At 42.7% G+C, this 17,004-nt stretch overlaps 2 protein-coding genes across 2 annotated transcripts in view; one reads left to right on the top strand and one right to left on the bottom strand.

Moving 5' to 3' along the window:
- Positions 1 to 668, top strand: part of gsg1l (gsg1-like) — a 24,697-nt gene extending 24,029 nt beyond the window's left edge. The window contains exon 5 of the mRNA XM_073494760.1: positions 296 to 668. Within this exon, the coding sequence (XP_073350861.1) occupies positions 296 to 668 (373 nt within the window). The remainder of the gene's footprint in view (positions 1 to 295) is intronic.
- Positions 669 to 16,169: 15,501 nt separating this feature from the next.
- On the bottom strand, positions 16,170 to 16,789 carry hoatz (HOATZ cilia and flagella associated protein). The gene has a single exon (XM_073495298.1). The coding sequence runs from the start codon at positions 16,632 to 16,634 to the stop codon at positions 16,170 to 16,172; it is 465 nt and encodes a 154-aa protein (XP_073351399.1). The 5' UTR covers positions 16,635 to 16,789.
- Between the last annotated feature and the right edge of the window lie 215 nt (positions 16,790 to 17,004).

Here is a 17,004-nt window from a genome sequence, read left to right as displayed (position 1 = left end):
TGGAATAAAGCTCGAGGCTGAAGAGCTCAGAGTCACCACAGATGTTTCCCCTCAGTGGTTTTAGTCCATCTTTTCCATCTCACACCTCCCTCTTTGTGTTTCTGCCCTGTTTGAACGACATGTCGGTCATTTTGTTGTCCATATCCAACACTTTGGTCCGGAAGATTTCTTAACAACTCGTAGAAAGAGGAGTTCTTCTTTGTCACTCCAACTAGAGAAACAGCCAGTAATGAAAGAGTGATGGACATTCTCATCTTCTCACCACCATCATGTCTCTGTGTCTCTCTCCCACCAGCATGGCCTGGGGCTCCTTCACCTGCTGCATGGCGGCCTCCGTCACCACCCTCAACTCCTACACCAAGACGGTGATCGAGTTCAGACACAAGCGCAAGCTGTTCGAGCAGGGCCTGCGCGAGGAGCAGAACTACCTGGACCAGGAAGCTTTCCACTACTTCCGGGACCGCTCCCTGCAGTCCATCTCCAGCACTGTGGAGGTCTACCCCGGCCACGGCGGAGGCAGAGCCGGGCTCATCGTCGGGGGCCAGGGTCCCGGTCCGGGACCGGGTCCAGGTCCGGGTCCGGGTCCCGGACGGGGCAAGATGAGAGCCACGTCGGCCTCCATAGACCTGGGGGACAACACAGACTCACTGGGGGAGGAGCAGTGCTGAGCCATTCACGGGAGCTGGGGGGGTCATGTGGGATGGGGGCGTGGCCAAATGAGGCATGACACGATGATGAGGCGAACTGCTCCTTTAAATGTGAACGAGCCACACGTTCTGCCACCGAACACGAAGCAGCTCTTATTCTCTGTTTGAAGATTATTTGACAAGAAGAAACGAAGGAAATTGATCAAATTAGACAAAAATCTTCTTTATTTATTTCATGAAAATCATTTTAAAGTGTGAGATCTTTGACCTGAGATGTGGGATTCTTCGTGGATGGAAAGCCGATGTTTCTCCAGCATATTTTAAAGTGCTATGTGTAGTATATCAGCATCGATGTTTTTTAACATTAAAACATTAACACGGGGCCGATATAACTTGCTGAACAGCGACCTCTGTGGCCAGAAGTGGCAACTACAAAACAGTGATGAATGCAAAAGAGTAGCCTCCAAGTAGCACAAATAGAGAAGCTTAGCTCCACAGCTAACTGAGCTTCTTGCTAACAGCAGCTAATCGCGACAACCAAAGATAGCTAAGGATATAGGCTAATGAGAAGCAGTTAGCGGTTATACAACCCCCTATAGTTTTGGAGCAACATTTGAATTCTGGCACCTTCTTTCAAATGACACCTTTAAGTTTGCTAGCATTAGCTAACATTAGCCACCATACACCCGCAGTTATAGCAGACCGCGAAAGGCAGCAAAACAGCTCATGAATTCATTTTACATACTGGGATGCAGTAACAGTGCAGGGAACAAGGAAGAACTACGATCGGCCATCGGGTCAGGAAACTCTCTGACAAACACAAAATACTACACATAGCACTTTTAAACATGTCTGAGCCCTTTTTATGATGCTGAATGTGAAAATTAAGAGCTCTGTTAAAACTACATGTGTTCATTCATCAGCTGCGTTGATCCTGAGGAAATGTTCGACCGAACGACTGTCGTGACAGAAAGTTTGCAGAGAAAAACAAAGATTCATATTTGATTGAACTTTACGAGCGTCGCTGTGAATAGTTGCCTGAAGCCGACTGAGAAACGGCTGCATGATTTTATTTTTATTTTCAATGCTGTTAGCTTCCATCCAGACAGTTTAGAGAGTCACCAGTTAACATGGTCACTCGTTAAACCGAAACACTGGCAGTGCAGTAGTGCTCTTGTCTTGCAAAAGTTACTTACTTCTCACCTCAAATATGTTCAGAAACAGATTTTGGTGCACAGCTAAGGTAAAATGAGTTGATAAGATAGAATATGATAATCCTTTATTAGTCTCACAACAGGACAACTTGCATAAAGCCACCCCATATCAGATAAACAGTTGTAATTGGCACAAAGCAAACCAAGTTGGCTGGAAGTCTGAACAGGAGAGGAGCCATTGAAACATGAGCTTGCAGATTCGTTGTCACTGCTAAATGAGTTTTTCTTTTTGTCTGCTGATTTCTGACAGCAGGACTTTGTAAAGTTCTTTGTAAGACTCTTTTGCAAATGGAGCAATTTTAGGGGCATCGATTATGTTAATAGTCAAACGGCACAAACGCACAGCTGCTGGCAAACAGGTGGTACTCATCAGGCTGAAACAAGCAATTTACAGCAAGTTGTGCAGTTTAGAGTGTTTGCTGAATATAACTTGGAACAGTCGCCAATAAAGTACGAGAGGTTTAGGACGAGAACGCAAAAAAAAAGAAGAGGAACGATCCTTTCACATGCAGCAGTTCGATGGTTTTTAAAGGGCTTCGGGCAAATATTGACACTGTGCATCCGTAAAATAAATTATTAGAGCACAAAGCTAATTATAATGGCTTTCACTCTCGTACCGAACTTCACCCAGATTCATAAAGCATATTTCATGGACCGGTCTGTGTGTCGGCAGGAGGTTATACATTTAGTGTGGAAACACATGAGTGACAGTCCCATCACCCGGAGGTCAGGGGGTCAATCCTCTCACAGAGTTAATGTGTTGCTCCGTCACGGCGTCCTTGGGGGAAGCTGCTGCAGGGACCCGTTCACCTCTGACCTCTGAGGAAATTAACTGCATGAATGTACTGTATGAGTCTCCAGGGGACGTACAGCACACCTATAGGTAATAAAATCTAATCGTGACTGAGTGCTCCAGATTTCAGAGAGAAAAAAGCTGAAAGTGAGGGGACACTTTTCACCTCCGAGTGAATATTTAGAAGATAACGTATGAATGGTCCCAGTTCAGATGGTAGTTTAATCACTGGCTTAAAATAAAATGGATTTTGTGAACTGAGAAGGTGTTGTCAAGGCCAAGAGATTTAGACGTCTAAAAATCTTTTTCTACTGCAGGAAGTTAACGATCTGTAGCCCGGAGCTTCACATTAAATTAAATTTTGGGAAGCTGTGAGGCTTTGTTACCACAGCGGTCTGTTGTCACATAGCGCTCCTTTGAGCACCACAGGAGAAAAATACAAACATTCAGGCCTTTATTCCACATGTTATTCAGCTGCTGTTGTTGGTATTTTCCTACAAAGTTTGTGATAAAATGATTAAAAAAATCTTTGCAGGGAACAAAACCAGTGCTTAAATTCAAACTGACCCAGACTATCACGAAGCTGGGCAGTCTTTTGAAATATTGAAATGAAACACGTTTTCCTGTGATGACTTTTAAACATCCTCGCTAGAAAAACAACCGTGTAGGTTGTAGAATAGATAAGTAGACTATTATGAGACACATTGTAAAGGATAAGACCAGATGAGGTGTCAATTATCAGGAATTAAAGGACGACATGGAGGCCTGAACCGTCTGACACACTTAAAGTACCTGATATTAAATTTACTTAAGTATCAAAGCGCCAAAAGTACAAGTAAAAGTATATCATACTTATATTTCCATGTATATATTTACAGTGTTTGACGAGTGATTATTGGCCTGGACAATTATCAGATTTCATATTCATTTTTTATTTTTTTCTCCAGTTGCCAATAAATGAATTATTTAGAAATGTGCTACTTTGGCTCTAATGCAGCATGTACTGTAATCTGCAAAGTAACTTGTAACTAAAGTTGTCTTCGATCTCTTCCTAAACCTGATCGATCTACATGTTAAATTCCTGCAGTGGAAAAGGTGTAATTGTCACATCTGAGCAAAGAGTTGACGTATATGTGTTGATCTGACAGCACACAGCTTTGGTTTGTCTTCAGCAGATGGGGTTAAATGAACAAACAGGATTTCTTACTGCCATATTTGATTTAACTCATTTACACAAACACAGTAATGCCCTGGAAAAATATTCTAGAAGTTACCAACACAGATGTAATGGGTCATGTTTGGTATACATACATCAGTAATACGCTGTAAGATGGACGGAAATCTGGTCTCTCCAGTTGCTCCCGGATGCTTCCTCAGCCCGGGAATACTCTGAGTGTTGTGTAAGACGTGCTGGATTGTAAACAGCAGGGATTAAATTGGCTGAGACTCGCAGTGGTAACAGGGAGGTTTTGGGGTCGACGTAATCCGAATACAAGTTTCTAAATCTTCGTGCTGCCTGTCTGTAAACTGGTGGTTTGTGGCAGCTCGTGAATCCTCTGTACGCAGATGTAAACATGATGGTGACTACTGAATAAATCTATTCTGTTTGAATGTATTTACTTATATATATTTATCTATGTATTACACATCCTGTTTCTTGTCTTTTTTTCCAACTGGATTTGATTTGTCAAGATAATCAGCTCTGGAGTAATCTTTGCTTTTAAAATTAACCCGAACTGCCGAAATACTGCAGCTGAAACTTACTCTGAATATCATTAAATCCACTGATTATTCTATTAATTAACTTAGAAGCGTCTCATATCTGATGAGCTGCCCCTTTAGGCTAATGCGCCTGTAGTTAGTGGTGGAAGAAGTATCTTTTACTAAAAGGAACAGTTCACCCAAAAATGAAAATTCAGCCCTCATCTTCTCACCTCCATGCTGATGCTTCACAGCAAAACAGTGTTTAAGCATTCCCTGTGAAAAGACGTTATTTACATCCTTTTTAAAGCTGAGATCTTTGCTGTAGCTAAGCTGAAAGTGTTTGTGTGCACCCCGTCTGAAGCGGGTGCATGTTGGGTCCTTCAGAGACTTGGATTACTCCAGACGTAACGTTTTCTGCTTTTTACATCAGTTGTTTAGGAGAACGCTGCAGCACTGTTTTACTGTGAAGCTCCAGAAAACCCTGTTTTGTGGACTACAAGACTTCACCTGACTTTCCATCAGCATGGAGGGAGGAGATAAAGACTGAATTTACATTTTTGGGTGAACTTTTCCTTTAATTCCCCAGATCCACTTTGTGTGAACTGATCCACCTGCGTCCAATCAAGCTGCAGGAGAAAACCATGAAGAACTGAGGTTAAACCACCGACGAGTGGGTCAAAAATAACAGACGGAGATGCAGCAACTTCCGGCTTTGTTCGACATTTGAAGTTGCACAAAGAACAGTGAACTGTTTCTTTAATTTCCCAGCTCATCTTTGTTTCAACTAATCCAGTAGCGTCCAGTCAAGTCGCAGAAGAGAACTATGAAGAAAATGAGGAAAAAGTTATAAGACTTTGGATTTGAGTGCATTTTTGGGTGAACTGTTCCTTTAAGGTTTCCTGAGAGTGGATCCTCGTACAGTTAGCAACAACAGCTAATCTAGGTGGCTGCAATCAGTTCAACCACGCTGCTGCTGGAAATACTCACAAGAGAACCAAATGTAGATGAATCCGCCGCTGAAACTAGTCCCAATGTTTCAGAAACATTTGATAAAAACTGGAGTGTCCTGCTGTTTTAAGAAAAGTATTGGATCAATCATTTGAAAGTTGAAAATAACAACTGATGAGTTGGAAAGTGAGCGAGCACTGAGAGATGAGATACGTGGATAAACTTTAGATTTTGGCTGTTAACCTCGTGAGATAACCTCCACGGCCATTTCTGGACACAAATGATTAATTCAAGCAAATTAATTAAGCGATGTGAGGGCGCAAATTACTAATATGAGTGCATGAAATCATAATTTGCAGCATGAATAATTCAGATAAATTAGCGCTGCCACCTGAACTTCTTTGATTTGCAGAGGCCTCTGTGTGAAGATGAATCGAACTCAGCGCTGACCTGCAGTTATGGATTCCTCTCCCTCCCATCCCTTCCAGACATGCCAACTACACTCGCTTTGATCCATGATATCTCCACACACACTCGTGATGAATGGACTCTATGAGCTGTAATGGGCGGCGGAGATGCAGAGTGGGAAGACGAGCTGACGGTTGAAGCTTCTGTTTCACTGCATCGCCGGCTGTTGTAAAAGGAGACGGACGATTTATAACAAAGGAGAGACGCAGCATCGTTCCTCATTACAACACTCAGAGCTGTGACTGACCGACACTGAAGGCGGCAGGACAGGAAACTAGATACTAGAGACACTTTTCTGTTGGGTTTTGTAGTTTAAATATAATATGAGAGATGTTTTATCCAGCTGTCACCATCAACACAACACTTCCATCACACCGAAGGACTGCTTCTCTTCAAGCAGACGTCAAATCTCCTTCAAAACTGGCAGTCGGTTCGGTCACCATTGCGTAATAGATGACCCACTTTATGAAGTCCATGTTTTCAAAATGAAGCCAGATGAAGAGATGAACTGTATCTGTAGTCATGTGTCCTCTGTGATATTTTGTCACAGAGCAGACGCCTCCTGGGAGAACAGATTCTGCTGAATGAACAGAATATTATAGAAACACAACAGGCAGCAGATTGTCTCTATGATCCTCTCGCTCCTCACAGCGAGCACCGACCGGGATTTCAACGTGGATGTCTGGTTGAAAACTGGGTCTCTTTCCAACCGGCATTAGTTCAGTTGTAGGTTGTTTGTAGTTCAGAAGGTGCAGCTTCAGATCACGAATGAGAAGGTTTGCAGTGAGAAGTCGTACCAAATATGTTATTGCAGGGTTTGTAATAAAGACGTTTTTCATCCTCAACAATGTCCAAATATATTCATCACTTTGAAACCACAAGTAAATCAAATCCTGGTGAATTATAGTCTACAAAGTCACTGTTTAATGAACATCTTCAGTGAAAGAGCTGTCAGTAGTAGTAGTAAATCTACTACTACTATAAAGTACAGGCAATAATTAGGAAGAGAAGAAAGTATTTATTATGGTATATAGTTTAAAGAATATTATTGAGAAAAAGGTGCAACTAGAACAGTCCCCTTTTATTCAATCAAGCCTAATCCAATATCACATACAAAAAAAATTTAAATCCGCTACATCCAGATATATTCATCAGCATTCATGCAGTATTCCCTGAGAAGTTAACGACAATGTGGGAAAATGGGAAACTTGATTTGCAGTCAGGGGCACAAGATACAAAAAAACACGCAAATACAAAAAACAAAAGTATAAAAATGTTTCCTGTACATTGAATATACACACAATAGGACAACAAAACAATTTCTAAAATACAATATTACATGTGCAGATAGAGCAGGGTTACCTTTACCAGCCACCTTCACAATATGGCTCCGGTGGTTTTTGTCCCGGATGTTCAGGTAACCAAACCGAGCAGTCATAGAAAAAGTGAGAACAGATCATTTTCCTAAACATTTAACATTTAACGCCTCCTGATCCACAACAAAATGTCTCCATCCAAGTTTCACGTTCAGTAGTTTCTGTGTAATCCTGCTGACAAACCAACAGACATTAGAAACCTGTGTGTGACTTCAGCACCACAGACAGCACCAGGGATTTCTCAGTGTGCTACACAGATTTGCATTCATGCAGCACTTTTCTAGTAACTCCTCAAAACGCTTTACAACACTTGTCACATACACATTCACACACTGAGGGCAGACGCTGCCATGCAAGGTGTCGACCTGCTCATCAGGAGCGACGAAGCACTTCCTGTCCAAAAGCGCCCGGTGATATTTCTGTGCTCAGACATTCACACAGACATCAGGAGCAAATTTAGGTTCAGGATCCTGCCCGAGGTCAGTTCGACGTGTCTATGATGGGGGCCGTAGATCCTAACGTGTCCAATCAAGTTACCTATCAATTCTTAATACAAAATAACTATTCGCTGCAGCTTTAAATTATTGCAAAAAGTCACATATTTGATGAGATGTGGGTAAAAACGTCACAGCACCGTCCTCGCTGACGTCTGATACACTCGTACAGCCTCAGAAATAATGACATGAACTCCTCTTGTTTGGCACTAAAGGAGCTACGGCCCAGTCTCAGTCCTTGGAGAGTACATTAGATGCATATTTCTGTGCTGCTCGGGGGCTTAATGGGGCTTGATGATAGTAATGCTTCATCTCAAGGTGGACCTGCATTTTTCAGTCAGTACAAACAGCTCACTGTATGACCTTCTCTATTAATATCAGCCCCGTATTAAACAGGAGCTTTTATTCAACACAGAGTGGGCGGAGATACGTCACAGGGTATTGTGTTGTGAATCTGACATCAGTGATACAAATAAAATGTTCACAATAAGAAGCAGAAGAAGGAAACTGGTTATTTGTTTGCATCAGAAAAGCAGGAGGCGTTTATAATGATACAATTCATTTCTAATGGGACATCCCAGCGATCAATAGGCTTTATTTTCATGAATTGATCTGCCATCCTTCACCTCAGACTCACCTCTGCTGCTCAGGCTGATCAATGCCTTTTCATTAACAAGGATATTTTATGAATGTGATCAGTGGAGCTGGATGTTTCATTATTAAGAGGAAATAATAAACAGGAGTGTTAAAAGTCTTGATATCAGCCTAATGTGCAACAGAAAAGAGAGGAAAGAATCTAAATTCCACTTTTTTTTACCAACTTAAAGAGAAAACAGGAATGAATCTGGACGTCTTTGTGAAATGTTTGGCTCTGGAAGCTCGTTTACATAATGACTTTACTCCAGGGTGACCATACGTCCTCATTTTTGGTGGCCCGTCCTGAGAAATGTCCCCATTTCTTAACTGCCAGGCTGCAAAGCAAATTAATATTTTACTTGGTAAAATAGAACGGGCATCGGTTGATGTCTCAATCCAATCACTGGTCAGTCACATAGCGTTGTGTTTACTCCTGCTCTGGTATTTTGCTCAACATTATACATAATATTATTTTTAAACAACAGCTCTCTAAGCTAACTGACCATTAGCGAGCTTGTTAGCTCACCTGCAGTCCACGGAGCTGACTGCATGATGGGCCAACAGGACACCTACGGTTTCAAGGTTACGTTCAGGCAGTTTGTTAAAGTTAGAAGTTAATTAAAAACCTGAGACAAAGCTCAGGAAAGACCTCGTTAAACATTTAACTCTCATGTTAACAAGCTGTTGATTTGTTCAGACGAACCAGGCAGGAGAGCTTCTTGTCAAAGCCAGTTTCACTCCACTTGAGCCAAGAAACAAGGAGAAGAAAAACAAGCTGAACGACGTCTCTTTATTAGCAGTAAAATATGTTAGTGCCTGAGTGTGTCTGAGCTGCAGCAGCTCTCTGCAGGTACGGTGAGGCTGCCCGATCAAACACCCAGCAGTGAAGCGGGTTTAACGCAGCTTTGAGACCATTCTGGTGAATCCCAAAGGATGTTTGAAAGTCAGAGAGCGGCCACGAAGCTTGTTCATTAAAAGTGGAACCTTTTACAAGACTGCTCCTGGTACTTATCAACTGTAAAACATCCCGCTGGGTACGCAGCTTTTACTGGAGAGGAGACAGTTGTATATCACCTCCCTTTAAACTCAGCCTCAGGGACTTGTCTTCGGAAAAGCTTGCGCGTCGCTGTGATTTGTGTCCCTCTCCAGTTTATTGTCATTGACTGTGTTTTTTCATGCATCTTTGTTCTTGTATTACACAACAGGTTGTCACAGACGCCAGAGACAGATCCATAAATATCCTCAGTGTTCCTCTCCTTCCTGAGCAAATAAAACACTCCAGCGCGCTGACGTATGCAGGTGTGTGTTCATATTAACTGGCAAACACTTGTTGCGTCTCAGAGTCAACAAATTTCTAGTCTCACATGTTGGTATTCTGCTGTCGCTTCAGACCCTGACACTTCACACACACAGTCACGTGACCTGGACTCAAATCAGACTCAAGTCTCAAATTTGATGACTTAAGACTCGATTTGACAAAATAAAAAAAACCTCATCTTTACCACCAGTGACTTGTGTCTTCTTTGGTCTTGAGTCTGTTGACTTGTGTGTTAAGTAAGTTAAGGCTCCACTCCCAGCAAGACAAGACTTAAAGGAACAGTTCACCCAAAAGTGAAAATCCAGTCACCATCTCCTCCCTCGGATTTGGGATCTCGGGGGCTTCTGGTGACCTGGTTTATCAGCCAATTTATGTTTCTTTTGGTTGTTTCTTTACGTTTCTTAAACAAGTCCCAAGCTACTTAAGGAGAATGCTGCAACGCTGTTTTGCTGTGACGCTCCAGAAAAGTTTCGTGGACTATGAAACTTCACCTGACTTTCCATCAGGAGAGGAAATAATGACTGGACTTTCATTTTTGGGTGAACTTTTCCTTTAATTCCACATGTCCATGAAGAACTACGGTTACGTCACTGACGAGTGGGTCAAAAATAACAGATGGAGACGCAACAACTTCCGGCTTTGTTTGACATTTGAAGTTGCACAGAGAACAGTTAGTTGAGGCCCTGTTGTTGTGTGTAAAGAGCGCGTTATTGCTTGTTTAGAGCTCGTAAATCAAAGTTCGGGGCTTGAAACTCGCCCATCTTGACTCGAGCAAAACAATGACTCGGCCCCACCTCCGCCCTGCAGTAACCCCTGTGTTCCTGCCATTCCTCATCACCTGTCCTCACCCTGCCCACCAGCACACCTGTTCCCATTTCCTCATCACTCACTTCCATTAATTCTCTGCAAACTTGTCTGTTGTGTTTCTACCTTAGTGGTCCATCCATTTTCTTTTAATACTACTTCTCTCTGGCCTGATCCCCTGTTGGATCAGTTCGCCTGCAGCCTGCCTGCTTCTGATTTTTTACCACCCTTGACTGAACATGATACTTTTTATTTTCCCGGCCGGTCTCAGAGCCTTTACATGCTTAGATATCTGAGGCTGCTACATAAGTGAGCATTTTTATTAAAAATACATGAAACGAGCATCTATCTTAGAAACGTCTGTTAACACACACACACCTAACCCCGAACATTGACCCACAGTGCCTCTCTGACCAACAGTCTGGACCCTACAGAGTTTTAAGGGCCTCACCGGCTACTTAACTGGACTATTTCTGTGAGGTTGCATCAGGGAGCAGCCCTTTGATGCTTTAAGTGTTGTATTATTAACCACATATGAGCATGAGAGGTCAAAACACGAAGGGAAAGTGTTTTATATGTGGGTGAAGAAGAAAAAAAGTCCAAATCCAAAAATTGATGGGAGAGGATTCAGGCAGATAAAAGATATTTCGCTATATAAATTTAAAGCTGCAGTTATCAAAGTTTGGCCACGAGGGGGCAGAAAAAAACCTTTAAAATTAGCATGCAGTTCAGCACAGATTATCAGGTAATGTGAGGGGTTTACAGATCCAGTCTTTAGCCTCCTGACCTGCTCACAGACTCCGCCCCGATAATATCAAACATGTTTGATATTTATGATTTAAAATCTGGATGTTTACAAGCCGGACCACAACCAATGATAAAGATGATAAAAGACGCAAGAAGGTGTAAACAGACAGAGAGGGAGGCTGGAATGGGGAGAAAAGGCGTGTTAGTGTCTCGTATCTGCAGAGAGTTTCTTGTTTTCTCACTTTGTTGCTGCCCGGGACGCTTTTCCAACCCAACATGTGGCCATTTGACGTCCTGGGAATGAGACTCAACAATCAACTATCTTTGTGGTGCGTTATATTAATAAGACGTGAGCTTCAGTTAGCTTTGACCACAAATGTCCTTCAGAGGGAGACTTTTTACTCTGATACTCTGAGTACATTTCAGAGCCTGTACTCTGTAGGCCCACCTTTGCATCTTGAACAGTGGTCTCTGGCCTGGCAGTCAGCTTTTGATTCAAAGTCAATAAAAATAATTATAAGGAGCTTTCAGAGCTTTTACTTTTGTGTGGACCAAAACTTTGAAATCTTCAGGTTTAAACAGCCCCCGGAATGTAATCTGTAATATTATTCAGCCGCTGAAGGCACAATGTTTGGATGCATTGGCCAAATTTCCCTCATCTAAATGGAGAGAAATGTCAGTGTGTTAATCAGAGTCCTCTGTCGGTGACATTAACGAGTAACAAACGCTCCCTTCAGAGCCAAATGAATCAATTGAGTCCACACCAAAGAGACTGATTGTCCGCCTGTGTGTGTGCTGGGCCTCTGTGTCGAGCTTCAGACCTCGACTGTGAGGACATTTTTGTGAATTGATGACATTTTGTCGGGTTTCCTCGAGATAAGGAAAGAATGGAAATACATTATGTAAATAAGAGTCCTCGCGAACACAGAGGTACAAACGTGTGTGTGTTTGTTCTGTATAAACAAATGCAGCTGATTGTGCCGAGCCTCTCAGATGGCTGTCTGAATACCTGATGTGTGCGTGTGTGTGTGTGCATCTGTTTGACACACACAGGACTTGATGCCAAACTTTACTTAATAAAAGACAGAATAAATGACAGTAAATGTGTTTTTCTTGTAGATGTCGGCTGGCAGAGCAGCTGCCCCACCGTGATATAAAGAGTAATGGCCGGCACTGGTAGACAAACACACACACACATCCATTTTAATTACAGGGGCATTGTTGCGGTGACAGTTTGGGAATTAAATGTTCGTGATCAACAGGTTTTTTTTCATTTCTTCCGCCTGATCTTTATTATTCTCTGCAGGTCCCTGAGGGGGGAAGATGTCAGAAACTACACCGATGCACTCACTGCTAGATTTTAAATTATGATAAAGTAAAAAGTGATTTGATGAAAAGTAACTTGATGTGATAAACCTTTATACCATTCATCACCTCTGCTCAAAGCCAGAGTTTTATTTGTCACTGATGTGGATCTCTTTTAACCTTTCTGGATCACCATGGTAACTAAACCTGGTCCGGACTAGGGGCCTCATTTATAAACACCGTGCATGCACAAAAAAAGGGCTTGAAATGTGCGTATACCACTTTCTAAGCCATATGAAACCACATACTTGTTTTTTAAGATTTACCTGTCAAGTAGCAACCAGTGGGCTTAGAGCTGAGAGCCACAGACAGGAGGTTAAAGTATTGAGAGTCGAGCTTCTTCAGTCTGTTGGGGCCCAGGGTAACAATTCACAGGGACCTCCTCCAACCAGTGTTTATCACCATTATGTTATAAATAATCTGACACCAATGAAAAATGAACGAAATCTAAACTTGTTTTTAATTTCAGTGTCAAAAACATCAAACTCGACTTCTTGTTAAATCAAGTTGAACATTCGACTTGTCTGCTTGATGTATCCTTTAAAAACGTGTGCAGTCTTTAAACATGAAGCTCAAAGCAGAGACACTGCTGGACTCTAAGCAACATGTTGTCCACGTTGTGCAGCTGAAGGTTCATCAGATCAGCTCTGTATCAGACGCTGAAGTCTCCCGAGGCTCTGTATGAAATGTCAGTTAAATATCAGGAACATCAGCTCCCACTGACCATAATACTCCCTCAGAGCTGCGTGTCTCATCTGAGCAGTGATGAAGTGCAGCAAACTGAGCGAGGAGCAGCTGGCGTGCAGATATTACAGCGATCTGTTTCCACCCCTGAGAAAAGAGACTGCTGGGCTGAGATATCTCGCACCAACCGCAGCCACAGTTTCTGGATTTCACAGTGAATTATCAGGTGGAGACAGTCGAGGTTCAGCTCAGGAGTAAACAGATCAGAGACGCTGATTGTAGCAGAAGGTAAACAACCAGTTCAGTTTTATACCTTTTATTTGTATTTAATTTTGAGTCTTTGCCTTCTAGTAGTATCATCTCCTCACACACACACACACACACACACACTCACACACTCTCTCTCTGGTTTCTGTATCAAGAGAAATCCATTAATGAGTTTTCACTGACATCTTATGGCAAATAGTTATCATTACACCAGCCTTAAATATTTTTATAAATGAATGATGGAAATGGATCTGTTAAATCACGCCTCACTTTTATTTTCTGGAGTCTGGTGCTGGCAGATATGCTGCTTTAACACCTGACTATGGAGCAGCGTCTTTAAAGTGCATCTTAAAAATGTCCTATTTTTCTTTTATTCTGAGACTAAATCTGTAATGCATAAATGTTCCTTGACTTGGCCTCAGTTCCTAAATTATCTAAGAGGTCTCAGCTTGGCTTAAGTATTTAGGATTTAGGGACATCTAGTAAAGAGGTTGCAGATTGCAACCAACTGAATACTCCTCCCCTCACCCATTCCTTGCAACCAGGTGTTTGTTATCTGACGTCACATAAGAATGGCAGCACCAGCACCAATTCAAAAGGGAAAGGGTGTGTTTGTAGACCACAGTGTTTATAAAAGGCTGTTTATAATGCACTGAGGCTGCACTGCTGACATCATTTTGTTGAAGTTTTTTGCTCACTTTTGGCGTCTCGCACCTGGAACACTTTGAGGTTGGAAGTCAGAAGTTTCAACTTGGAAATTCAAACCTCCAACGTCACCTGGAACGCAGCAATCATTTGTATTTGAGTGAGGTGGTTGTGTTTTGTTGTGCCGTTCACAATCCCTGTCTGAAGGTGGTGCTGTCACCCTGTTTCCCTGATCTATAAGTTGCAGGAAGTGGCTACTGATTGGCTAGGAGACTGATGGAGCCAAATTTAAAATGGTACCTGCCAATGCTGGCTTAACTCCTGTCTCCCCAGCTTTTTGGTTCCTTTTTCTCCTGTTTATGTTTGGGAGTTAGGTAAGTTGTTGGTCTTTTCTTTCGTTGAAGTTAGTTTGAATTATTACACATTGTTTTGTTTGTTATTCTCGACCACATTCACCCTGATGTCTTTTTCTACCCGCCCAGTCCCCAGGATATAATGTCAGCTGTTAACATTTCTGCAAACCACAGATACGTCCAGGGTCGACGTCTGTAGAAAATGTGGCATATCACATTCACATTAAATGTTTGTTAGCCACCTTTCGGGTCACACCGGTGGATATTTTTAAGGAGACCTGGAGACATTTCCACCTGTTTTTGTGGCGACCGAAACCAGCTATTTTTCACGGGAAGTCAGACCATCTCCATCCGTGATCCTGGGGGACCAGAACAGGTATTTAAAGCCAAACCATGATGTTTTCCTAACTCTAACCAAGTGGTTCTTGTGCCTAAACCTATGCAGAGCATAAGCACAGCGTGGTGACGAGAGAGAAATAGAAAATTCATCATAAACAAACATAAAGTTGCAACATAAAGAAACCCGTTCAGATTGAACTTTATCTGTACATTTATACTGAAGATTGGGTTGGGAAAACACGAAAGTCTGTCTCTAGAGCCAGTTTCTGGTTTGTCCATTCTGGGCTACTGTAAAAATGGCAGTGTAACATTGTGGACCGCATGGAAGAGGACCTGCTCCCTCTGTAGATGTAAAAAGCTCATTTTAAGATGACCAAAACACAGCGTTTCTTAGTTTCATGCAGTTATGCATGAAGGAAACATAATCATAAATATGATGTTCCATTTCTACCAATAAATCCTCCTCAGTCTTACACACTTGACCTTTTAAGGTGGCCAGTAAAAGTCTCACCATGTAGAAAGATAATCCACTTTTCCTGCTCTTCGTCTATCTTTAGTATGTTCCAGTAACTGTCACATATATCTAAATATACATCTGCTCCCATCAAGTAAATCACGTGCTATTCTTAAACAGTGGGGAAGCTATAAACTTATTTCAGGCATCACAGAAGTGGAGGTGGAGGATCACTTTAAAGCCACTTATGGGTGAATCACATGGATACTGGAGGTTAAGGAGCCCTTATGGACGACGGGCTTCTGTATGCTCTTTGTGCTTTGACAACTTTAACCAAATTAGCTAAAGTCAACAGTCAGCAGGCCTCTTCTTATCCTATTATGGTTGGGCCTTCTCCACTGGATATTTGGTATTTGAATATCCACACAGGCTTCACTTCACGTTATGTAACGCTGGTTGAAGCAAACCGCTGCGTACCGGCTCCAGCTCACAGCAGTAAGACTTCGAGAACACAATCGGATGATTCAGTCTTTAATAAACATGGAGTAAGAGTGCTCCTTAATGCTTGTGATGCTAAAATATTTAATTTAAATCTAAAAATGCGCTTTGCAATCAAAACTTTAATCTTCGTAATTAAAAAAACACATGTATAAAGGCGTCATCTTGGCCTTTTTGGGAAACACTGATGACATTTTTCCCCCATTTTCTGACAACTAATCTATTTATTGAGAGAGAATAAAGAGATTGAAATTGAAATGAAAACAATCCTTGGCTGAAGCCATAGTTTTCTGTCTGCCTTGTTACTTGTTCAGGTATTTTGAGAGAGTTTCTCCTGTTTGGAGACAGAACAGACTTTAATTTAAATCTGCTTTTAATTTTGACATATTTGTTCCTCTATATATATGTGTATGTCCTACTGCAGCTGTCGGACCAGCTCCTGGTCCATCTCACAGTCTGAATGTTGTAGCTTCATTGTTTTCTCTCTGCTGATCTTCACCTTCGGTTTAAAGTCCACAGAGATCAGCTCCTTCTGGATCCTCTGCTCCCTCTGCCTCCCCAGCAGGGCCAGGATCTCCCTCCTCTGGTCGGCCATGGCCACGTACCGCCGTCTCTCCTCCCGTCTCTGCCGGAGAGCGGGGACGCTCGGCGGCACAGGTGCGGTGAGTTTGGGGCCGGTGCTGCTGCCGCGCTGCGGCCGGGACACCGGCAGCCTCTGGCGGATGTCCGCCGACACCAGCCGGGACTCCAGCGGCGGCAGGAGGGACATGGAGCTCCACAGCTGCCTGGCGTGGGACACGTCCTCCGAAGAAGAGCCGTCAAACACGGTGAAGAACTTATCCAAGTCCTGCTGCTCCAGAGCCTCAGCTGGGGCGGACATTTTCACATTAACGGTTAACTGGTGTTGTCATGCGGTCACCATGGAAACAAGACTACTACGGCAAGCCAGTGAGAACAAGAGAGACCATCCGCGCAAAATTCAAAAAAATTAGTTAAGCTAGTTAGGTCGAAAAATGATTATTTACGGATCAATTGGGGAAAGATAACTTCAGTGAACTAACTGTTTACTAGAAAATAATCTACAAGTCAAAAACCCGGGAAGAGCCCCGGCATTAAAGCATTTTATCGCTTAACCGGAAGTTAGCCGGCTCGGTCGGCGGAAGTCTCCAGTGCGCATGCTCTATGGGCCGCACAACACGGAAGATCCGGGTATTTTCATAGGCGGGAAGTCAACGGGGCCCCGCCCATAG

This window comes from Pagrus major, chromosome 23 (assembly GCF_040436345.1).
Source record: "Pagrus major chromosome 23, Pma_NU_1.0".
In the NCBI taxonomy this organism is placed as follows: Eukaryota; Metazoa; Chordata; class Actinopteri; order Spariformes; family Sparidae; genus Pagrus; species Pagrus major.
Note: the sequence above shows the minus strand (reverse complement) of the source record. Positions and strands in the feature narration are given on the sequence as shown.